This window comes from Maylandia zebra, linkage group LG3 (genome assembly GCF_041146795.1).
Source record: "Maylandia zebra isolate NMK-2024a linkage group LG3, Mzebra_GT3a, whole genome shotgun sequence".
Taxonomy (NCBI): Eukaryota; Metazoa; Chordata; class Actinopteri; order Cichliformes; family Cichlidae; genus Maylandia; species Maylandia zebra.
Window position 1 is genome coordinate 38,052,289 of NC_135169.1, and position 25,472 is coordinate 38,077,760.

Here is a 25,472-nt window from a genome sequence, read left to right on the forward strand (position 1 = left end):
GATTTATGTTGGATTTTTAAACCGAGACACTAGACATATAATTAAAATTATGGAATATCTCATCTAACGTTTAGCACTGCACAGTTGTGCATTTGCATCTGTTGAGCTAATCTACAAACTCTATAGACTCATTTCTAAACACACGAGTAACACCATCTATATTCCCTCATTTTAGGGCTAACACTTGGTTTGACATACAGTAAAGTGGAGCCGTGGGTGGAATATCACCACGTTTAATTTTCATTGTGTGATTCATTTAAAAGTAAAGGTGTCTATCAATCTGTTTAAAAAAAAGAAATACACTCTGACGTGAGGTTTAATATTGCATAAAAAATTTAGAAAGCTTTGAGTTTTTGTGAGGTTTTTTTTTGCTCTTTTTAACTTTTAAAGGGGAATTCTTCCATGTTTAAAATCTCTTCTTTATTTCATTAACATAAAAGCTTACTGTATACTGACTGCACTGCCATATCATTGCATAGATCCTTAATTATTCAGATTATGGGATCTCTGTAAAAGTTGCCTGAGATATATTATTATATGTTATAAAATGTTCTTAATAGCTGGTTAGTTGCTAAATTAAATCCAACTGTGTGGAATCTGAGAAGCATTTTTTCACTGTCACTTCTAAATATGTTAAGAATTTAAATTATAAAGGAAATTGTAAAATTGCAGTGTAGTGAATGCATTTTACACAAGCATCATTTACTTTAGTTTAAATACACAAAGGTGCATTTGGGTACTTTAACTTGACATCAGAGCAACAGTTATGAGCTACAGTACAACTCAACATACACAGTAATCGTAGACAGGAATTTAGCAGAGAAAACAGCAGATTTGCAGGCAGACTAAAAGGGTGAATGAACAGGTTAACAGCGATGGGGCCTTGAATGGCTGTGACAGGGAGAAAGCAGCAAGAGGCTCCATCTCTGAAGGGGGAAGTGACCCGGAAACGGTGAGTAAGTGCAGCTTGCTGGACCCTTTAGGAAAAATCTCTCTAGAAGCAGTGATGCAAGTCTACCTAAACACACATTTCTCTCACTGTTTATGCACAGATGCTTTGCTCTGCTGTACAGATAGTGGAGCCACTGCTTGTCACTTATAAACCTCCCAAAAAAGTTAAGCAAATGCTCAAGACTTCAAAATAAATCTTTCTTTCTCCGTTGTAAAGAATAAAAAGAGCTTCTTTCTTGTTGAACTTTACAGTCTGTGGCGGTATTATGTGGCATTATAACACTGCGGATGCAATGGGAACATATCAGGGTGGCATCTTACTCCAGGCCACCTAAATCGTGGTGTGTTTGTTTTTTATGAAAGGATTTGGCCCAGATTAACTCGTGTGGTCTGAAAATATGTGTGTTGCTGCAGCAAGCTGGAAAATTGATCGGCAACAAGTGCTGCAGGGCGTAACTGTGCAGGAGCCAAGTCTTAATAATCACTTTTTAGTCTTTTGATTTGCTCATTCACTTACAAACTTTCTCTTTTTTTTTATTTTCCATGAAATACATAATTCATAAACTTACATCTTCTGTATGAGAAAAATCTTTAACTTTGTTACAAAATTAAGAAAACTTTATAAAACTCACAGATTTGGTCAAACTTGCCGTACGAATGGACTGTTCCTTATTCACACCTAACTGTACATCACTGTAGGCTCTAGATAGATAGATAGATAGATAGATAGATAGATAGATAGATAGATAGATAGATAGATAGATAGATAGATAGATAGATAGATAGATAGATAGATAGATAGATAGATAGATAGATAGATAGATAGATAGATAGATAGATTTTCTAAGTAAACTTTTTAAGGTTTTTTTTTAAATAAACAACTCTTTGGTTTAATAAAAAATCCTGCAATTTTTATATGCTTACTTACGTTGTTTGCAATTGTTTTTTCTAATTCAGTGTTTTCATTTGATGGTAAATTAATTTCAGAATAATAAAACGAAAGAAAATAGGCTCAACACATAAGATATCTCTGTGAGCATTTTGAATATTCTCTTTTTGTTTCCTCTTTTTTTTTCACATCTGTGCTGAAACTGAACAGAAAAAGTTGCTTATTCTTACCAGAAACAGGTCTTTACTCATCTCAGCGATTTGTAATATTTACTAATACTGTGTCTTATGCTGAAAGTGATTCATTCAAATATGAATTTGATAATATTCATTCATCGCTTAACTTCAGAACTTACAAAATCTGCATTACAGCTATTACAGGCATTTATTTATTTATATTTGGTGTCAAACACTGTTCAACTTTGTCTCTGGAAAGTGCTTTCTAAATAAACTTCTCTTCCTTGGTTACTTTCTGTAGCATATCAGTCTAAATTAAGACAATTTATTTGAAGGTTGACAGGCTTCTACAACTTTAAATTTTCTTCTAACTAATAAATCATTCAATTTATATAAATATTTTTTATATATTTAGGATTTGGATTTTTCAATGGAGAGTTGTTACAGAGCTTTTAATTAAACACCAAGAAGTTGTCATCTGTTTAAACACATTTCTGAGAGACAAAATGAGCTTCCTGACAGCTCTGCGGAATAACAGGGGGAATGAACACACAAGAAGGCACTAACAGAGACTGTAAAGCTTCTGCAGATTTTAAAATACTTTTAGCAGCACGTCAACACAGAGGTGATAACTGGTGATCATTATTCAGCTTATGGTCTCTGCTTTTAATATTAGGGATAGCAAAGGAAACACTAACCAGCTAATTTACTTAATGAGCAAGAAAAACAGACGATTCTTTTCTTCTTCTTTTTTTTGTGGTACATTAGTTAATTCGGTTCAAAATGTATAATCATAAGTTGGTTTAACTACTAAATTTACAATTCGTTCACTGTAAAGCAAATAGTGTGCCCCGGATTTCTCAGCTCTCCGTTATTGAACTTTATTTTTCTCCCTGCAGTGATAAAGTCCTGACAGTCTACTATAATCTTTAAATACGATCTAACGCTGAATAAATAATGCGAAACGACTCTTACAAAGTGAAAGGAAAAGTAGGAGTATGAGTTAATAAATAAATAAAGGATTATTAAAAATGCAATCTGGGCGTGTTTTGGTGTTATCTGTTGGGTTTTGTTGTTGTTTGTTTTGGGGTTTTTTGTGTTGCTGTTCCTGATACAAGTCAACACACATTTAAAACTGCAAATGTTACACGTTTTATTGCAAAATATGATCGTCGTAGAATAACCGTCTTCACAGTTTAACAGTCTTATAAAAGTGAAAACAAAAGATAAAAGTTGTTTTTTAAAAAAAACTAAACAATGATAAGGCCATATAAATACAAACCAAGTGTTGCTCCACAGGAAAAACAATGAACACACACAAACAGAAAGTATTATTGCAGGGTAGTAAGGCTGATGCAGCATCAGGAGTTTAACGTATGGTACATTCTTTCAGATGACATTACTGCGCAAAGGAAAACTGCTCCGAGGATTTGAACGCATGCACAATTCAAGATGATAAACTCTGTATATAAAATTCAATAATAATAATAATAATAATAATAATAATAATAGTGATAAACCAAAAAGTGGCGCATGCACGTTGAATTAGTTGATATGTTGACAACTCATTTAAAAAAAAAGTTAAAAATGAAAAAAGGATCAGACGTATCATGCAAAAAAAATTTGGGCTGACTGTAAGTCGGAGTGTCCACGCACCCAAGAGACAACTCAACAGTCTGCATCAAAGAGGCCAAAGTATTTGCCAGTGTTAGAGAAGTAAATGTAAGGCGCGGCGTTTGCTGTCGGGTACACGACAGGGAACGGTATGGGTAACAAACATCCGCCCAGCACGCTGCTGTCTTTGTAAAAAGTTGGTAATTGCACGTTTTTTCCTGCCTCTGTAAAGTGATCGGCGGCCAGCTGGCCCTCCATGTCCGTGGACAGCTGTCTCTTGAGCTTGTTGCGGCGGTTCTGGAACCAGATTTTCACCTGGGTCTCCGTGAGCTGCAGGGAGCTCGCGAGGCACGCTCTCTCCGAGCTGCTCAGATAGCGCTTCATGTCAAAAGTCGCCTCGAGTTGAAATATCTGTCGCTTGGAGAAGATGGTGCGCGTTTTCTTCTTTACCATGGCTTTGGAGTCCACAGTCTGCTGCTGCTGTTGTTGTTGGTAGTGCTGCTGCTGTGGCTCCTCAGCGCTGCACTCATTTTGCGGACAGGATCCAGCGGTGAGCGGCGGTGTGTTTCCCCCGCGCTGAACTCTGGGCTTCACTGTGAACGGAGCGACAAGATGTGCTTTGGTGCAGCGGTAAAGGCAAACGTAAAAACACCTGCGAACAAGCTCAGCAACATTCCAGTAAAGCAGACACAAACCGGCGTCCTGTAAGCGCTTCTGCATTTTCGCACAAATAATTTGAACTTTGAGCGTTTTTTAAAAAATTTTTTTTTTATCTTTATCGTTGTGCTTCTAAACAGATTAATTAGCCTAAAATTTCCCTTTAATTCTATGAAATTTACAGATATGGTATTTGGGTATATCCGTCAGAGTTACCTGTCTCCTCTGTCCTTCGGACGTCCCACACATCCTCACATCGCTCCTCCAAAACATTCTTACATCCACCGTCTTTCTGCCCGTTTGAACAGTCCAAATCTCCACTTTCTTGCGGCCTCAGGTTGAGGATGTTGTCAATTGTGAAGGTCAAACAAGTGCTCCGACTGGGGGCATCCTCTTTGCTCATATTCCCCGGCATTTCATTTGCTCCTCCGAGAAACCCGAAACACCGACGTCTCTGGACGCTCCGAGCACCATTGCTCCTCGGCTGCCACTAGAGCACAGAGGAGCCGGTGCGCAGTAAATCAACGACCCGGAAGACTGCGGTTTAGCAGCTTTTGATTGGCGAGGTTGAGGGGGCAGATGAGGGCGGGATGCAGATTTACGTCTGGCTGCCATATTGGAGGTTTGTGCGCTTTCTTGCAGCCTGCTTTCCCAGGAAGTGTGCAAAAACTAAGAGTTTGGAAACCTTACCAGTTGTTTTATTTATTTATTATTTATGTATTTATTTATTTTAGATACTAAATACTTTTTAAAGTATCTCTGTAAAGAACATTAACATGTCATTTTGACAGCATTTTAACTACTGGCAGCATGAGAATTATGTAACCCGACAATGGGTTAAGGGGGCGCATAACATAGCCAAGTTTAACACAATAAGCTGTTCTAATCTCGCCTCCAACATTGCATATCTCAGCTTAACCTCATTGTTCTTTTTTATTTTCTTTGAAAATGTTACTCACACTATCAAAAACTATTCATCTCATGTGATGCCCTCTTTTCTTTCTTAATTGCCCCTTGGGCATAAGTTGGGTTTTTTTTACATTTTGAAACCCACATACAACCTAAATTCCAAATAAAGATGCCAAATAAACAGCTGATGGCCAAGAAACAGGAAAGAAACCACGAAACGCCTTGTGCATAAAATTTTATTCACATGTGAACATAGAAGTGTACAAAACTCTGTATTAAAATCATCTTAAATTAACAACAAAAAACAAAAGTGTCAGTCAATCAGTGTTGCTAATAGCCTACCCCTGCTAACAGCTATCAAAAGTCACAATATCACAAACACCATACTGGCTTTTATTTCATAAATGAGCTACATTTTAGCACTCATAGGTCACGTGTGTGGGTTCAAATTTCAGAAAGAATTGAACAGTCTAAAGCCACGTGAGAAGATGAGTGTGATGGGAAACTCAGCAGTGCAAAGAAAAACTTTTTCTGTAGCATGTGAATATAAGTTGAAAGCATAAAGTATAGAAAAAAATATACAAAAATGAACTTTTGGTCCTGATTTTTGTCCTCAGATGATTTTTCTATGTGTAACCTGATTGTTTACAGTAATTTGTGTTTTCATTTCCAGATTTTTCTTATACATTTACAAATTAATGAATTCCCAAAGTATCTTTTTCTTTGTTTTAATTTTTTTTACATCGCTTTACACACCATAAACATATTGACTCTTCCAAGTACGTGGACCCCTATATTTTCCAGTGACAGAAATCATCGCAAAATAAAGCTTTAGTTGGAAACTGTGTGACTATGTGTGTGAAATATCCTCAGTAAAGCACAAAGAAGGATGGTGGGCAGCTTGAATGGTCCAAAAATATCCATCACAATTTCCATATTTCTAGTAATACTAATTTATTCCTGGTAGTGCTAAATTTGGTACTAAATCTTAAAAAATGACCTTTGCTTACAATAAATTGATAAAGGTTCTGCTAATGATGAGGAAGTTTAATGCTGAAAGTAGACACGGGCACCTTGATCTAAATGTACTTCCAGAAAACATCCAAAGGAAACATTTCAACAGAGGATGACAATGCTCAGTGCACTGCAGGGATGAACTTTACTGAATATTCTAACATGAACATTTTGCAGCATCATTATTTGATTCATGTGAGTCACAGGTATACGAGATCTCTTCCACTCTTTAAGTCACACCAGCCCGGTCATCTGTGGCGTTATGAATGACACCGGATGGGTGAAGTGGCCAGACAGCGGATAGTTAACAGAGTTAGAGAAGCCAACTACTGGATGTGACACGTGGGGCAGGTTTGTCAGTGTCAGCGGGGTAGTGACGCTCTCGCGATACAACACGGGAACTCTAACCACCCTCTGGGCGGCGTACGGTGCAGTGGTGCTGCTGGCTTCTATATCTGCCGTGATCTGTCGTTTCCACTTGTTCCTGCGATTTTGGAACCAGATCTTTACTTGGGTCTCGGTGAGCTGCAGCGACGCAGCCAGCCCAGCTCGCTCCGAGCTGCTCAGGTAACGCTTCAGGTCGAAGGTGGACTCCAGCTGGAACACCTGGCTTCGGCTGAACACAGTGCGCGTCTTCTTCTTTCGCACCACTGTGATGTCACCTGAGGCCAAGAAGAAGCAGTGTCTTCATTTAAAAGTTTCTTAGCACACATCGCAACAGTAAACATTCTATGTATATTTCTAGTGTTGCATTTACAGACCATGTAGCTGTTAATTGATCAAATTCATGCTAACAAGTCTCCAGGTGAATATCTCCAAATAGGCAGTACTGCTATGTAATACAATGAACTATGCGGTGCTATTAAGCAATTTGCAATATTTAAGCTAATTTAATGTTCATATAGCATTTAGATATAAAGTTTAATATTTGTATTTTAACCCGTTATGTAATGTCTCCATTCAGTTACTAAATGTATCATCCTTTGCTTTTATCTAATTTCTACAACAAAATAAAAATCAAATCAAATCAAACATGTTGCCCTCTTCTGCTGTAACTGGCAGAGCAGGGTATGGCCCTCAGACCCAAGAAATGCTAACTGCACCCCTGCTCTCTAATGCGAACTTTTGAAAACTTGGGTCACTGCTGCTGTCAATGCACCTTATCGGAAAGAAAATGCACCTAACCAAGAAGCTCTGCAAATGCTGCTTTTTTAAAATCGAAAAAATAAAATTCCGCTTGAGTGAGTGTGTACTAGAACGGCGCATGCGTGCTTATAGCAGAGCACAAGACTATTTGGGTTTTTTGTGTGTCTTTTTAATGAATTACGTGTACTTTGAGCTCACCTGTGTCACAGCTGTCCCCTAGAGAGACGCAAGAGGAGCGCGTGTCTTCCTCTTCCTTCTCATCTGTCAGACCGTCGCCTTCCTTCTCGGCCGGTTTGTCATTCTCCTCCGCCTTTCCCGTTAAAGTTGGGGAATCCCGTTCGCTGTTTAGCACGGGGTCTACGTGTTCGTGCGAGCGGCTGGTTTTGCAAAGAAGCCCTGCAAAGGATGTCGTGAAAAAAGAAAAAAAAAAGTTACTTTAAATCATCCTACACACTGTCAGATTTGTGCACAGCGGGGAATTGCTCGCATTCATGCTGTCTGTCCTCTCCAAGATTATAAATACGCATCAGCTCTTCGCTGCGGGTCTATTTAAAGAACAAGAGGGAGATTGTTGTGAGATCGTTGTGTGGATGCCAAATGCTGTTGGCTTCTACACGGCTGATAATCGGAGAGTGAACCCTGACCATGCGTCATGTCCACTTTTGCCCCATTGAGACCCCAAAGCGAGATGCATAAATCATAAATGTTAGATGTGGGGGTTTGTGTGATGTTTGTTTATCAATAATAAAATGAGTTATATATTTTAACCCGACTCTTGTAAGGGACAAACAAGGAACAAATCGTCGAAACAAAAACGAACATTTGTTATTTTCAGTAACCTTTTCGATGGGACGAAAAGGACGGTCAGGAGCAAACTCACTTCTCGAGCAGCCATTCGCTGTGTTTGCAAATGTTCCGCTCCCGTCCGACCTGTCAGTGTCGCTCAGACGTCTCGTTTTCAGACCCGGACACATCCCCGGGTCGTGACCAGTAAGTTTGAAGCTCGGAGTCTCCGCTCGCTCCTCGGCTGAAGAACGTCTTCCTGTAGTTCCCAGCAAATTCTCAATGTAAAAAGATGAACCTCTCGATGGAGGACCGGATTTCAGTCGCGGTGTTTTATCATCCAGCATGATGACTTTATGACTCCGCCAGTTACAAAAAAAACACCCTTTTAAAATCCACCACACGTAAATTTTTATACTGTCATTCCTGGGAAGGCGTCTTATCTCGGGCCAGACGAGTCTTCTGCGCGCAGACCATCCCGACGCAGTCCATGTGAGGACAGCCTGCTACAGTTACGAGAGATACACAAAGCAAATTCGTTTCGGGTTTGAGCTGAGGGCAAAAGGCGAATAGGAATTACTCCAGGAAATACCCGGACACGGTCTCGTAGTTTGTATGCTCTCGTGTGGGCTGTGCGATAGTCTGCCTTGAGGGACCGCAGAGATGCTGTATTTAGGTCAATTAGGGAGCAAACCAAGGCAGAGATACGTTGTTGTCCTCAGGGCTGGAGATGGAGAAAGCTCCATGAGGAATGGCACAGTGCACAGTACCGCCTATTGGTTACTTTTGTCCATGCACACTTTATATTTACTATTCACAAAATAACTCTGTTACACTCAGGTTTCACTTTCTTGTCCATAATGACACAGCAAAGCAAACGTTTCCCACAGAAATGCTATTTTTATATTTCATTTCATTGGTTACTAACGTCCAGTTATTTGCCTTTAGATAAAACAGGGATAATAAACATAAATAAACCGTAGTAAAACATTTCTTTTTCTTCTTAAAATAGCAGAAAAACCCAAGACTAAGCATGATGTATAATGTATGGACACTGTTATAGGAGGAGTATGAATCATAATTGTATCATTGTGCGCTAATGCTAATAAAAAGCAGATGCTGCTGATGTGGCATTCATGGCAAATCAACAACGTGCGTCAGTGGGGAAAAAAAACTCTTACTGCGCTCAATTAACCGTGTACTTCAAGTGAAAAGTTTGGTTTATCTTAAATTAGATTGCTTGTTTAAATCAGTTCTCAGTAGGTTTGCGGGTCATTTCCCCTTTTAAAAATAAAAACAAAAGAAAAAAAACTGCTTTCCCCAAGACATCCTCATTCAAAACTTCAGCATCTATGGATACAAAAACGTTTGTCACAAAAAAAGACAAAGCACCTACTGGACACAAGAAGCAGCCTGCTTTTTTGAAAATTAATTTTGTGTGTGTTGTAACACCAGTGAGATGTGTAACCTTATAAAGTGTTGCTGGCAAGTTAGAAAGTTGTAATGAGACAAAGTTTTACAAGCCCATCTTTTAACCTCAGCTTAAGGTAAGCACAGGAAACATCCAGTCTTCAAAATATGGGTATAATGTAAAATCAACGTTTCAATGTCAAACTCAGTGAACCTTAAAAACTGAAGCAAAGTAACAATAAGAAAAACTGATTTCTGTATTTCTCAGTGCAGTTTGATCTGAAGTATAACTTCAGAGAACAATTTACATTTTGTAAAAAAGTGACATATTCTGCTTGCACTGGGTTAGAGTTTTGGTTACATTTGGAGCATTACTGGTGATGACTTTGATTGGTGGGCAACGCATTTTCCCATTTGGTTACATGAAAAACTGGGACTGTTGTGGAGGGCTGCACCAATACACTTATAATGAGAACAAATTAGTATTGAGCAGAATTGAGTTCAGCTTATTCATGCGGCCTTTGACAACAGTCCCAGTTTCCTGCCTCAGAGGGTTAAAAGTCAGATCAGTGAGTAGCTTTATATCAAGTTCAATAACAAGAGAACTTCAAACATGGCAAAAATTAGGATTTGAAGTATTTGACCACGGTTAAGAACTCTTTCCAAATCCTATGAACATTCGACTATTCAAGGAGAAATAATGTATCTTTTATTGAGAGAAGCCCTGCATCACCTTGGGTGCCCATAGATGGACTGGCTGTGTGCTGTAACTTAAAATGAGTTAATTAATGCTGAAAGTGGAAAATACTTAGTCAGCTATGAAACTATGAACAGCGGAGTCAAACACAGCCGTGTTTGGAGTTGTAATAGGATTTAAACACTGTGAAAAGCTTACTTTCATCTGTAAGTAGCCTTGAACTAATGCTCAGAACATTCCAGGCTGCAGGATTTTTTTCAGGCTGCGAGCTGATCAACTTTGTCATACTTACCCTTATTTTCTACATATTTTTGCATTTGAAAGAATCACATCAGAATACAGCATGTATTCAGAAACAGAAAGAAAGAATGTGAACATAGAAATGGAAACAAATCTTCAAATCTATGATCAGACTTTAGAGAAGAGAAGCAAAGAGCAACAAACACTTCTCAGAGAAAAGTGTGCAACACCCCCACCAACATTTTTAAATCTTCATAATACAGCCCACTACTTATGGTACAATTTCCCACATTTACCATGTAATGCTTTTGATTTTAGTACATCTATCTAAAATAAAATAAGTATCTAAAATACTTAGTGGTTCTTACTTAAACAAATATAAGTATTTTTCATTTAATAATGGGGTGTTTTTAAGGCCAGGACAAGCCATGTTTCCTGTTCTTACCTTGTAATTACACTTTTGCAATCGGGGGTGCTGGCTGCACTAGAGTAGGGGAGAGCGGGGTAAGTTGTCACACGGGTAAGTTGTCACACTGTTCATAACTCCAACACTAGAGGCTCTATCTCAAAAATGAAATAGCCACTTTGTGTGACTTCTTCTTCTATAGTCAACCTCCTGTTCACATGTGGTCAAGACTGCTCTAATCTGAGGTGAGCACATCTTTTTTATTTTTTTGACCTAAAAGGAAAAATAAATCACTTTAAATTTTCTTCAGTACAACTTTGTTAGGTATAGATGTTACAGATTATTATTTTACACAAAATAGAGGAGACATTAACGTGTCTTTTGATACTTCAGCTGATGTGCTATGTTGAGCTAACCCTGACATTTAGCCAAAATTAGCATAAATGTCAGTTTGGGGCAAGTTGTCTCCTTAACTTTGGGGCAAGTCGTCACATGTGACAACTTGCCCCAGTACAAATAAATGCTCCAAAAAATTGTGATATTGTAATTCATTTGTATTTGTAATAAGGTTTTTGAAGAAAGGAAGGAGAGGCAGGAATTAAGGAAGGAAGGAAGAAAGTAAGATGGTTCGAAATTATCAACGAAAGACAGAGCGTGGCAGAACACCACCTGACATTATGTTAAAGGCAGTCAGGCAGGTAAAGATGCAGAACAAATCAATCACAAGTACAGCAAAGGATTTTGACATAAATTACCGCACTGCAATTACTGACAGCGGACTACCAACTCCAGAGGACATCCAGCCATATCCAAAAGCTGGCCGCCGAAAACCATCCAGCAAAGGAAGAAAACGACGCAAATCAGCAATTCTAACCGACACGCCAGTGAAGCAGCAACTAGAAAAAGAAAAGAATAAGGCTGAATCTAGCAAAAAGCTGTTTCAAAAGAGAGGGACGCGAGGGGGGAAAACATCTGGACCTATGAAGAACAACGCAGCTAAAAGAAGAAAAATAATTCAAGAGTCATCATCAGATGATGAAGAGTGCTTCTGCCTTGTCTGTGTGGAGCCATTTTCAAACAGTCGTCCAAAAGAGACCTGGGTAAAATGCGTAAAATGCAACAAATGGGCCCATGATGCTTGCACCTCAGGCCAGGCAATTTATGTGTGCCAGAATTGTGACTATGAAGTTGAGTCTGATTAATCAGAAATAAGGCATCTGTTTTGTTCAGAGGATAAACATGTTAAGTAAAGCAAGTTATTTGCAGCATTCCATTCATGGATGATGGATTTATGTGCAAGCCAGAGAACATTTGAGTTTAAAGTTCAAACTAAAGTTTTCTTTCTACTTAATGTTTTGATTAAAATGTGTATTGGATTGAAATAATTGTTTTTTTCCAAATTCTCTTGGCATAATTGTTCAAATTTCCAGTTTTGGTTTGAATTCAACAATTAAAATCAATAATCATAATTAAGTATTTGTGTTCATATTTTAAGATAATCTAGTGTGACAACTTACCTGCCGATGGGGCAAATTGTCACAAGTGCACATTCTCCTTTCAACAGTCTACAACTCCGTAATGAGATAAGATATGAAAATGTAATCAATACATCATATGTGCCCGAGACTTCCGTCTTTCATTTGGTGAAACATTTATTACGTTGTGATGTATGGTGCTCAGTAAAAGTTAGTCAGTGTGAAGAGTGTGACAACTTACCCCGCTCTCCCCTATCCTTCTTTTTTGTGTAATAGAAGAGTACAGTGGCAAAGCGTATTCTCCAGCTATCACCCAAAAATGTATCTGGAAGGTACTCATTAAATTTAAAAAATATATTATTTATTTATTAATTCATTGATTTATTTGTGTCTCCTTCATTTAAATATACTGTGTAGGTAAACACCAATGGAAAAAATACAGTTTAATTTTATATATATGTCCTTTTTAAACTCCCAGTTATTATTTATTTGGTCCTTCTTACATTTTACATATCATCAGGAACTGATAAGTATATTTAGGGCAAAAGGTAAACCATAAATTCTGGTAAATGTTATGAAGTTGCATCTTAATTTGCACGAAGTATGAACTTAATTACCAATTTACAGTTTAAAAAATGTGATTAAATTAATGTAACAGAATGCCAGAAATGCATTTGGCTTTCTGTAAGGTGTGATGATGTTCATGTACTGCTTGCAGTTGTGATGGTAACATGTCAAATCTCACAATTTTGTTCACAGTTTGAAACTGTTGTTCTTAAATACATCTTAGTTTTAAAATGAAAAATGTCCAACAGTATGAAAACATTCATATTTCTTTGTTAATGGGAGGGTTTAAAACACCAGTATCCAACTTTTAGGATTTCAATCTCTATAAAATTCTGAAAATATATATATAAAAATATATATATTAATGAGGACTTTGTTTTTATAACATTTCATTTAAATAACCAAAACCCTCACAAATGTTGCCACCTTCTCATTCAAATGTTGCTGAATTGGATTCTGATTGGTCCACAGGAGCATGACATCATGAAGTTCTAATGAGGTCCAGCCCACTTCGAGCAGTGACAAAAACACAAGAAATGAGAAAGGAACCAACTGTGTGAAATAACGAAAACTTTTACAACAGTCACAGAAAATGTGACGCTCACGTGGGACCCATTCACGTCTACCAAGCTGGAAAGTTGTTTTCACTGTAACCAGTTGGTATGTTTTCCATTTCAATATCCTTTTAACCTCAAATATTCATTACTAATAAATAACATATTCAACAAATAAGAAGATTTTATGTACATTTAACAGAAACTACTTTTCTACTTATCTCCACCCTTTTCATGCATGAATTCATTTAGTTATTTATTTATGACATTTTACTTACTTTGCACTTGACAAATGAGTGACGAGATCTTATCCCTCGTCTTGTTTTCATGAGGACCCTTAATAGTGCGGCTTTGCCGTTCACATTAGGTAATTTAGAAAGATGCTGTTTCTATATGAACTTATAGGTCAGTAGTTCAAAAGCACACGTGGAGGCTTGTCAGAGAGCATAATCTGCCTTCATCCCATTGTTCTTGACCTCCTTCCTGAGCTATGAAAATATGGAGGGCCCAAGTAATTGTGCTGATGCTTGAGTCTATGGGAGGAGTCGACATATCTGGGTACCTCTGCAGTTTTTCCCCAACAATGATTCAGCCAGGTGCTTTTGGGCCAGCTTGAAAAATGACCCCTCGCTGGAACATTAACATAACACTTCCTGTCCTGTCTCGCCCTATTTTGAGGAACAGCACAGAGGTACGTTCAAGATCACTTAATTATGGCTGGCATAAGGTACAGATTATGCAATGAAGAACCCAACCTCTAGATTACATTCTGTACTAATGCAGATAAACAACTCCTTTTTCTGCTTCCTAAAGTAACATTTTGAATTCATTAATTTAAGATTGTGGAAATTTATTAGACTATTATTTGCAGTGTGAGAAGACACCCAAAAGATTTAATACTATAATTTAAAGATGTGTGATTTCATGTCCTGTACTAATAATTTTACAAAAGAAAACTGTTAACAATGAGGTTGACATATCAGAAGTATTGTGGTGAAGGGTCCCTATTTTGTTAACATATTTAACATAGCCTATGTTAATTAGCATTTCCTTCTTTCTGTCTGACAGCTTGTGGTGCCAATATTTTACAAGTCCATTGCTTTTTTTATATGAAGTCTTAAAAGTGACAAAAGCTGCCTGATAAATGTAGCCAAGTACAGAAAAAAATATAAGCTTAGCATTTATCTGGCGTGAAATATAAGCACCCAAATCCCCTTAAACTGCACTCAGGGGCTGCACTTTGCCACTTTTTCTCTCTCTTTTTTTTCAAACCAATGGCCTTTTGCTGCTTGAGCAAGTTTTCAATTAAACAATAAGAAATCCAGTCCTCAAGATTGCTTTGATTTCCCCAGCACAGCCTGTCCAGAAATAAATCATCATAAAGCGTATTCAGATGATATTCCAATCCTGTATCTGTACTGCTAGTTACGTTTGTCTTTCAGTATACATCATCAGAATCAGTGCATTAATAGTCTGCTGCTGGGGGATCCTCCACATCATTATTTCTGGCACTGTAATGGGCCACTGTGTCAATGCAAACTGTTGAGGTCAAAGCCATGGCCCAGAATGCAGGAGTGTATATGAGGTCAGTAAGGTCCAGACATCTTAGGTCGGTCTTAAAAGAGCCAGTCAACCAGAAGGCCCCTTTATGCCACAATGAGCGTAGAGTTATTGACGACGTTGTCTGGTCTTTCAGGCTCTCCTGCAGCAATCGCCGTCGACTGTTGATTTATTTCACCTTCGTTTTTTCATCTTTCTTTCTTTTCAAGAACCAAATTTCTACCAATCAGATGAGATTTAAAGCATGCCGTTTCTCTGGCAGTTTGTGTCAAATGGGTCAGCGCTGGGCCCTGCATGAAAACAGACTTCCAGGCTCCCGCTGTCACTTATCAGAAATGCTTCCTAATCTGCGTTTTATACCTGTTCAGAAACTCCAAAAAGAACACTCCAGATTACAACCATCGAAACTGACACATACTTCTCCTGCTTAATCCCTATTAGCCTTCACCTCACTGCACCCTGAGCCCGATTCATTGGAACGAACCAAAAGGCATTCTGGGAGTTGTTTGTTTTATTGCAAAAGCTTTTACGCTCTCACAAAAAAATCTGTTAGGAAAAATGAGTTTGCTGTCTTTAGTTTTGCTTGTTTGAATTTTACTTGGCAGAAGCCTGAAAGCAAAACAAATCCAAGACTCGGTAGAAATAAACTAGTGATGCCTGTTTGTTTAACCCTTGGACGGCAAATTAACCCCTGTTAGAGCCAGCTTGTCAGTTCAGCACAAAGGAGCGAAACGCTTGATATTTTAAGCACATTGTGGGCTATTGCCACATATCCCCACCCATCAGTGCAAATATAAACACATAAAACCTTCAGAAAAAATGCCCATCAAGACTGTCTGAGAGGTTTGTTTGTGCTCAGACATGACACATTCAGGGACTATCCACACATTTCCTGCGCAACATAAAGTAACCTAAGATAAATTCAGCCACTGGAGACGTGTTTCATCCCTCTGGGCTGGGGTGAAAATCAACCGAGCACTTCTTGTGGAGTACAAGTATATCAGCTGATGGGCCATTAGATCAATGAGAAAACATCAGCTTAACTGTAACACCACTAATGTCTTTAGCTGTAATAAGACATGTTTACGCCAGTGGTTTATACCTGATTAGTAAATGTTTATATCTTTATCTTCAGTGTTAGTAATAAAGTAATAAAGTACAAATACTTTTTTAAAACTGTAATAAAATTTTCAAGTATCCTGTGCTATAATTGAATATTTATTTTTTTTCTCACAAATTTTTACTTTTATTCCCGAATATTTTAAAACAAACGTTTTTAGGTTCTACATCTTGCGTTTCAAAGAAAGGCTCATCGTTTTGATTATTTCACATCACTGTGCACCTTCCACTCATCAAACTGGTTTGAACTTACACAGAGAGAACAACAACATAAAAAACACATAAAAACTAATAATCCTATTGATGCATTCTCAATCATCCAAGAAAGTGAATCCCTAATAATCTTACGTGATGAGAGGACATAGACAAAAAGCTGTAATTATGCATCATTTAAACCACTATGCATTGTGATGCTAGCTGAAGCTACAGCTGCTATATTTCTCAGGGAGAGAAAAGAACAAGAGCTAACTTCAGCTTGGAGAAAGATGTAAGAAAGACAAGAGACGGTAGAAGAAGAAGAAGGCGTATTTTTAAATGTAAGGACCGTTAGATTTAACTTTCTAGTTTGATAAATTTAAAGCTACCTGCTCCATAATACACTATAATGGACTGGTGCAGAGTGGCCGTGGTGTTCATGGTCAGTGTGAGGTTACATCAAGGGTAGCAGACATCGATTTAAATTTAAGCTGATTAGCTTCGCTCACTGAAGTCCACCTTTGTACCACCCATGATAGCTCATGTAACATCTGCTATCCTGTTGAAAACAGCTAGCTAAATCCACAAGGAGCAGCAGCACAGCTCGTCTCATCACAGCTTGTACACAAAATCTGTTGGAGCTCACAACAGAAATGTGTGAGGCTTGTTTCTAAGTGCTTCTTATTCCTCACACTGCACCAGTTGTAACCCATCTTAGATTTCCTCCACCCCCGATTCCTATTTAAAAGCCCTGACTGTGCAATTTCATGTTTTTGGGTGGGAAAGCAGAATCACCAGTGTAGAAAGGTAGAGCTAATATTTTTATTCCCTTTTGTTTTTCTTTGCTTGTGTTCTATGTAACAGATGTTCAAGCTTTGTGATTTAACTAAAATTAGAATTTCGGTTGAAATAAAATTTACTTTCCCTTTTAATAATATTGTTTTTATTATTATAATAATATGGAAAGTTCTGGTTCAGTTAACTTGGCATAAAATCGCTTGTAGAAGATTTAGTTTTTCATGTATATGCTTTGGAAACACTCCAGAAGGTAAATTTCCTCCACTTTTTATTTTTACTTGAGTAAAAATGTAGAATCACAACTTTTTTACACAAGTATCTGTACTTCTACTTAAGTAGAAACAAAATCAAATCCCCACTGACTTGGTTGCACCAGTGTGTTGAAACAGAGCCTGTGTTTGGCACACTTAACTGAGTGGTGATGATGGACCTTTCTGGGAGGCTGAGTAATTTAGAAAGTAGGTTACTACTGCTCAGTCTGAGCTTTTATTGGAGGAGACAGTATGTGATGTCAGTGCAGGCTCATCCATACACAGCCTGATTTAGGCACTCTGTTTGAAAATAGATGTTGACAGTTTCCTGACACTTGGTACTTATCTTTGTTTCATAAAAATCGCGGAAGTGGAGAAAAAAGTGCAAAAATGAGCGAATAACGCATTAACCTTAAGAAAAACCATAAGAAAAATAAAATATAAATAGAATAAAAAAAAGACTGTGTTTAGTTTTTCATAGTTAGGAAATCGGTAAAACGCATAAAAGGGACCTGTAAAGTTTTACGAAGACAGAAAATTAAATCGTCCTCTGTTTCCTGAAAAGGACAATCAAGGAAGACTTGTTGAAAACGCTCAAATATAAATAATTTTAAAAGGATCCTGAAAATAGAGCTTTCTGTCCATGCTTGTGTGCCCTTTTTGAGCAGTGCCCTGGTTGCACTCGATGTGACCCTGGGGTCTGAGCTTTGTTTTCACATGCAAACTTTAATAAATCTGTTATAAAAGCAAGGGGAAAAAACCCGAAGATGAAAACCTTCAAACAGAGAAATCGCGTGAGAAAGACGCTGAGCGCGCTCAAGGTAGCAGCTGACTGCCGTGGAGAGTGCACTGCCCCCCGAGGTCAAAGCACTTCTGTCATATTAGCTTATGCACAGGGTCCATATTTTTCAATAAATCATGGCCCTGAAGGATAGCTGGGAGTGCTCAGGCTATTAGAGCTGCAGTCAGTGCTGCCTGCCGGGGATCCCCAAACCACACACCGCGGAATTACACCTAATGAGGAAACTTACTGTGAGTGCCAGATTTTAATAGAACTATGAACTTTTATTAAAATGTTCAAATGTTTCCAGTGATTTTATGGCTTTTTCATGTAATGCAAATTAAAATGAATTTAAATCACGATCATTAAAAGAGCAAACTGACAGAGATGACAGTATTTGGATAGGTAGTTATACAGTTATAACGGGAAACACTAGTTATAGACATATCCTACAAACTTTAAAGTAAATAAATAAATAAATACATTAAAAAAATAATAATAATAGTTTATTTTTTTCCCTTTCAAAATAAATAAAGTAGCAATTCAAGTCCACTGTCTGTTTCTCTAAAATTGGGGTCGAGCTAGGTCTCCTCGCAGTCTGACGGACGTCTGATTAAACATACATGCCGAGGGGCACAGCAAGAAAAACCAGAAGCGGTATGAAAGATGAAAGAAGTCCATAATGCGTGTCTACAGGACAGATTTCCACAGAAAGTCTCGTTTTTGCTCCTCTTATCACGCAAGTCCTCTTGGTGACCTCACTGCTGCTGCCCGGGGAATCAAACCCACAACCTGGACTCCAGTCACCGCCCAAACATGACGACGGAGGCTAATTTATTTATTTTATTTCTCTGTTTTTGGTTAGTAAGAGGGTTTTTTTCCTCCGCAAAAAAACTAATTTATCAGTGTAACACTCACAGTGTCATCAAGGCCCAACAAACAACAAGTTGAACTGAGGAGCAAAGAAGCAAAGAGCAGAGGTGGCAGAATTTAACCATTTACAAACGCTGATTACTTTTAGGTTTGATTTGTCCTGCAAGAGTTTGCGTGTCTTAAATGTTTGTGTGTTGGCCTTTGCGTGACCCTACAGGTTATAAGGCCAGCATCAAACTGCTACATATATAAAAATAATAATAATAATAATTTGATTTGTTCCATGGGAAAGATTTTTATTTTTATGTACCGTTTATTGTTCAAGTCACTCAGACGCAAAATTACAAGTGAAGTGAAGCAGAGCAGGTCAGCATTTTTACACAATACAGCACAGCACTTACTAATTTCACTGTAGTGAACAGTGAGCAGCGGATTGGTTTGTAGACTCTGATTGGCTAAACTGGAAACATTGTAGCTGAAAAAGCAACACACAATCTCTTTGATCCTAGAAAATAAATTATTAAATAAATATTCACAAGTACTCGAAAGGGGAGATTTTTAATTTGACAAGAACAACATTAAGATTTTTTTAAGACTTACAAAAATAATAGGTGATATGAAATCCGTGAGGAAAAAAGAAAGTAATATAAAATAAACAAAAGAAAAACAAAGAAACTAGCAAGCAAATAATAATAATAATAATAATAATAATAATAATAATAATTTATGTACCTTTTGAAACAAGACAAACACACCGACAAAAGAATCGAGATCAGACTTTTTATTTATTTACATTATTGGGCTTTTCTGCATTTTTTGCCTCGTATTTTATGTGTTTCTGTTAGTTTTATACGGAACAATTTACCCTAATTTATTCCCCCCACAAACAGAAACACACACAAAAAAAAACCAAACAAAGCCCCCAATGCTTTTCTCCAGTCTTATCCTAAATACTGATTTTATAGTACTATGTAGAAAGAACATAATTGCACATAAATTAAAATAATAATTATTATTATAATAAAACTACAAGGAATCTGAAATCCTCTTCTAGTTCACTTTAAAATTTAAAATAAATGTTTAAACTTGTGGTTAATATTTTTTGGACCGCTCAGAGAGACGTGGGCGTTTCTAATGCTCCCTCACACCGTCAGCGCTCAACACCAGGTTGTGAAGAAAAGCTGTGAGCACATCAGTGTTTCATGTTGTTTGAATGAATTCCCAACATATTTGACAGATGGGAAAATTATTATGAATCTCATCGACAGTCCAACTGTGTTTTTAAAAGTTTTTCAGAACTTGTTTTTCTGTCCCCACAAACACAGCAAACAGACCAAGTCGCAAAGTTAATCGCAGCTGAACAAAAGCGCTTATTTAGCATGTGTGCATGTGTTCCTCCTTACAGAAATCGATGAGGCCAACACCTTCACTTTGGGAATCTGTGCTAATAATTTGGATTCTGGGACATGAAAGAAATGGGCTAATTTGAGGCTGTTTCAGAGGGAGTTAGCGAGGGAGGTTGCTACACCGCCTGGAGCCTTCTCAAGGCTGGGAGGCCGAAATCTTACTGTAATCTGCTGTTTCGGGTTATTCCGCAGTGCAGTGGGAAAAGAAAAGAGACGCCTTCAGCAGAAAGCTATTCTGGTTTGTGTCACTTCACGAGTTGAAGGGAAACAGAAAATCCTGATCACGCAACCCGAACCTTGCTTGGCTGCAGAGTTCAGTTTGACTAGTGTAAGTGGTGTCAGCACAGTGAGTGCTGATTGTAATGAAAAAGGTGTGTGTGTGTGGGGGGGGGGGGGGCAAAGAAACACAACTATAGCTCAAAAGCTTTCATTGAAACAAACAGATAAGTAACTGTCCAAGCATCGTATTACACTGCACTAAACAACGAAACAAGTGGGGGGAAAGTGCAATAAAGAAACGATTGCATTGTCTTATTGACAGTACCGCTGTCTGCCGGATGAGGGCAGTAAAGCTCAGTGTGACGTGAATGTGGGAAAACAATTAGATTATAAAATACAAATTAGATTATAAAATAAAGATAATAGAAGAGAGCGATTGAAATTCTCAATGTTTATTGTTTATCTTTCTTTTTCTCAAATAAAATTTGAATGCGCTCTAAATTTTACTACTCAATCCTTTTTTTTTAAACCGACACATGATAGGAACTGCACGTGTGAAAAAATAAAGGGGAAAAAAGCAACATGTGCTGCTTGAGCAGCTTTTTGGTACAGACTGCCCGAGCTGATTGGATGACCAGCATTTTTCTCAAAGAGATGTTGGCGTTTTAGTGAAGATGGGGGGAAAGCAACTTCTAACATCCAGTCCAGTCAGAGATCATGTCATATGATTTACATCCATCAGAGAACCCTGTGGATGGGTTAATGAGCGATCAGGATAGGATAGATTTTCCTTTTGCAGTTAGGTTGACCCCAGCTGTCTGTCTTTCATGCTCAGTTATTTCATTTCAATACATTTAGAGATCTATTTAAAGGACAAAGATGCTGCTCGTGATCTTTACAGCAAAGATCAATCTCCAAGCAGAGTGCAGGACAGTACTCCACCGATTCATCCAGACGATGAGCCGAGTTCAGGTTTGTAATACCAGTCTTATGTCGCAAGATGGCAGTGTGACACTTACTAAGTCACAGCTCCTGGTCAAACTGCATAATGTTTAAAATATGTTACTGCTAAACTATAATGAGAAACTATTTTAAATTGAGAGGCTGTGCACACACAGTCTTTTATTATTACTTGACTGACTATCCAATCAGCTTTTGTATTATTACAGTCTGAAGGCGTGTGTGTTAGACTGGCTGTAGGTGTGAATGGTTGTGTTATCCCGGGGTAGCGTGTATCCTGGCTATCACAGAGAGACAGACAGCATCGAAAGCTCATGAAGAGGTAAGAAAATCGATGGATGGGGTTTTCACTACTGAGCAATACCAGTCTGTTTCTGCTCTTATTTCAACAAATGACATACTTTAAATGCTGTAACATAAAATTTTTAGCGATGCCAGTTATGGCAATTGTGCATATTTAGGCAAAAACGTATTAAGTGCTTGTTTATAAAAGAAAAAAACCTTGACTTTTGAACACAATTTAAAGGTGGAACATAAACGAAACAGCACGTTGGTGACTAGACTAACTTTTTCTTGCTGTGCCCCTCGGCAGACTAACATCCATAATAAATGCACAGTGAGAGAGAGGTCAGTGATTGGCTTTTGAAAAATTTGGAAGTGGTGTTTAAACTTGGATTAGCATAGATTCACTCTTTATTACGGCATTAAAATACAAAGTAAATAATTAAAACACATGTAGGATTTTTATTTTAACTACAGTTCATAAAGCAACAAGAAGATCTAAAGGTGTTTAAATGTGTGATTAACACAGCAGCACAATAAATTTAGTGAAATGTAAAATATTTTATTCAGAATGAGAAAGCAACAAAGGACTTCCTTCTATAAATTTTAAACCTATGACCCTGTATTCCACCATTAGCATGCACAGTTCTATATTTAGGTCTGTACTTACATCTGGATGTGGGTCATTTCTTATGTGCTGAGATAAGAAATGACCCACTGAGAGGCTATAAAGCCCCGCTGCCATCCAAGAGTCAATCAGTGGGAAGCTCCATAATGGTTCATTTACTAGAAGATGATGGGGGAGCCTCATCGCTCACAATGTTTGTCTGAGCCACCAAAGTAACATTATCATCTGTTACCTGAGACCGCTGTGCCTGTGTGTGGCAAATGTGATCCAGGTGTATTGCATGAGACAGGACAAATGCTCAGATAATCTTCTCAATCTCCTAATGGTGAACATGGTAACAGGGACTTTCAGGTGTCTTTTTTGGAAGTCAGTCTGCAAACTGCAGAGGATAGATTGTTGCTATGTAGCATTTACAGGGAATGAGCACTGCTGAGTTAAGATCATTGCCTTTAATATATTATACAGGATGTAAATCACCAAGGTTCTTTTTTGTTATCACATTTTAAATCATTATTTCAGAAAGTAAATTGCTTTAGAGTTGGAGATTTTGGAGTCTCATATCTGAATAATCCATCACTTGACATCTTGAACCGGTGAGAGTTACCCAGCTGCTCCGTGGCACAATAAAGTGAGCTCTCACTGAAATCACCAGGCAAAGGCAAATAGAGCAGTTTGAACGCCTTTTTTCCTCAGCTGAATCACAAGTACCTGGGCTAAAAATTAAGACGAACATGAGCCTGTGGCAATTATGCACGGCCATCTGGAGGAAAGGAGAGCGAATGTCTGACACCGAGGCTGTGTTTAGGCTGCTGTGCATGATGTGCAGCTTAATTCATTACAAGGAGACAGAGAGCTCCTTCGCATGCCCATCTTTTGTCTCCACAGCCTATCAAATCAAATTAGTCCTTCAGAAGAGCTCGGGCGGGGAATCTCTCCTGTCATTAGGGTCTCGTGCACAGAGAGGAAGAGAGAGACAGAGAGGGAGAAAAAATAAGTAAGTGCAAGAAGCCTTGTAGGAATAAAACACTTCCATCGTAATGCAAATTAGTGTTACTGGGTTTTCATATCAACAAGTTCTTTTTCTTTCTTTCTTTTTTTTAAATCAGTGTGCGGGTGGGATCGGCTGTGCTGGGCATTTCCTAAGACTCCAGTAAGACTCGGTCATTTGCATTACCTCCATCTGCCTTTTTTTCTCCAGCAGTCTGAGCACCACCATGCATAAGAAAATCTTTTTTTTACTCTCTAAGCAGACACAGACCAACACAAACTCTGCAGATTTTCTGGCCTTGATACATGAGCTGTTGTCACTTTTCTGAAGTGGCACACAGTATGTGCTGTACTACTGAGTATCCACTCTGAAAACTACTGAAGTGACAGCTGATAAAACTGACTTTTGATGATTAGAATCTGCAGGTTATGAAAAAACTTCTTAACAAAAAGACTCAATAATGCACATTAATGCTTTAGGATTTATGTTTCTAGTTTCTCCTGCCTTTCTTCCCCCTTCCTCTCTCCCTCATCAGTCTAGTTTGCAGTTACAGCATTGACTGTATCGCATGCCCAACTATGGTGTTCCCACGACCCTTCACTGTTTATGCTAGTACTTTAGGGTGACCTGGACTTACTGCAGTTGTTTTCTAAAAAGCAAATGTTGCCACTCAGGTAAAAATTCTGCATAAGAATTATATTTGTAGAAGGAAAGAAAACCGGAAGCAACTAAATCACAGCATCTCCCGTTGTATAATGTGGGAATCCTTGATCTCTGTCACTCTTTGTGTTTTTGCTGGGCACAGCGGCGACTTTGGCGAGGAGCTCAGTGTGGAGCTGCTGCTGCTCCTTCATATTGAAAGGAGAGTTGAGATGCTTCAGGGCACCTCTGAGGTGGGCATGTCCTACCTGGAGGCCTCCTGGAGCAGACCCAGGACATGCAGGAGAGATCACATGCCTTGGCTGGTTTGGGGATGCTGTAGTAGAGAGGGAGGTCTGAGGGTCTGTGCTTAGAGTGCTGCCCCCAACCTGGACACAGATAAGTGGCAGGATGGATGGAAGGATGCTTTAATGTTTTAATTCCTTGTTCTTTACTTTTTATTACATAAGATATGACAAATTTGTCAAATATTCTCCTTAAGGGTCTGAAAGATTGAAAGAAGACCTGCACCTTTGTCATAATTCATCCCTGTGCATTATTTGCTTGTCTGTGCAGCTAAATTGGAAGCTTCTCACATTGCATCACAGCACCTTCCTACACTCTCTGGCTTCAGGGAACATATACAACAATGGATTTTCCCACCTTATCAGCTCCCCAGATGGTGCAGAGACTCGCCACCTGACTGTGCGCCGTCTCCTCGCTTTGCCCGGCTCTTTATTGAGGTACTCGCTCTGCCAGCTGCAGATGCGCACCCCCGCTTATCCCCGCCTCCCCAACCCTCCACCTGGCTCTGACAGAGCACGGAGGCCTCAGGTGGCCAGCGTACCTGTCGCAGACCTAAAAGTTAATCACAGGCTCACACTAAGTCTTCGCTTTCCACTCTGCCTGGAGCAGCATTGACTGCAATGTCTGTGTCTCTGTGTGTGTGTTGGTATGGAGGACAATTCATCCACGATTAAAGAGCAGAAAATACCATTTTGATTAATGATGTAGGTAAACTCCCTCACTCGCTGCTTTAACATTACTGTATGTCATCTTGATTGGTTGGAAGAAGTTTTTCTGTTTTCAATTTGTACTCCGGGTACTGACATCTCTTATCACACTCAGTGACCTCTTTTTCTTTGTAGGAAACATTTGAGAAGCTCGTTCCCTCGCTTAAAATTCAAATCCCGTATCTCGTGGCATTGTTGCACTTCTGAGTCTCCTCCTGTTAGCAGAGACGTTGGTATGTGTGCGTTTCTTCTCTCGAGTAGTCTGTACAGTG

At 38.5% G+C, this 25,472-nt stretch overlaps 2 protein-coding genes across 2 annotated transcripts; both read right to left on the reverse strand.

Annotated features, from left to right (window-relative positions):
• Positions 1-3,152: 3,152 nt before the first annotated feature.
• On the reverse strand, positions 3,153-4,805 carry LOC101486097 (homeobox protein Nkx-2.3). Its single transcript, XM_004571198.2, has 2 exons — positions 4,504-4,805; positions 3,153-4,223 (listed from the first exon to the last, which is right to left on the reverse strand). The coding sequence occupies exons 1-2, from the start codon at positions 4,700-4,702 to the stop codon at positions 3,685-3,687; spliced, it is 738 nt and encodes a 245-aa protein (XP_004571255.2). The 5' UTR covers positions 4,703-4,805; the 3' UTR covers positions 3,153-3,684.
• A 617-nt stretch (positions 4,806-5,422) lies between these two features.
• On the reverse strand, positions 5,423-8,866 carry LOC101486388 (homeobox protein HMX3). Its single transcript, XM_004571199.2, has 3 exons — positions 8,237-8,866; positions 7,555-7,752; positions 5,423-6,872 (listed from the first exon to the last, which is right to left on the reverse strand). Exons 1-3 carry the CDS (start codon positions 8,484-8,486, stop codon positions 6,445-6,447), a joined length of 876 nt encoding a protein of 291 aa, XP_004571256.1. The 5' UTR covers positions 8,487-8,866; the 3' UTR covers positions 5,423-6,444.
• Between the last annotated feature and the right edge of the window lie 16,606 nt (positions 8,867-25,472).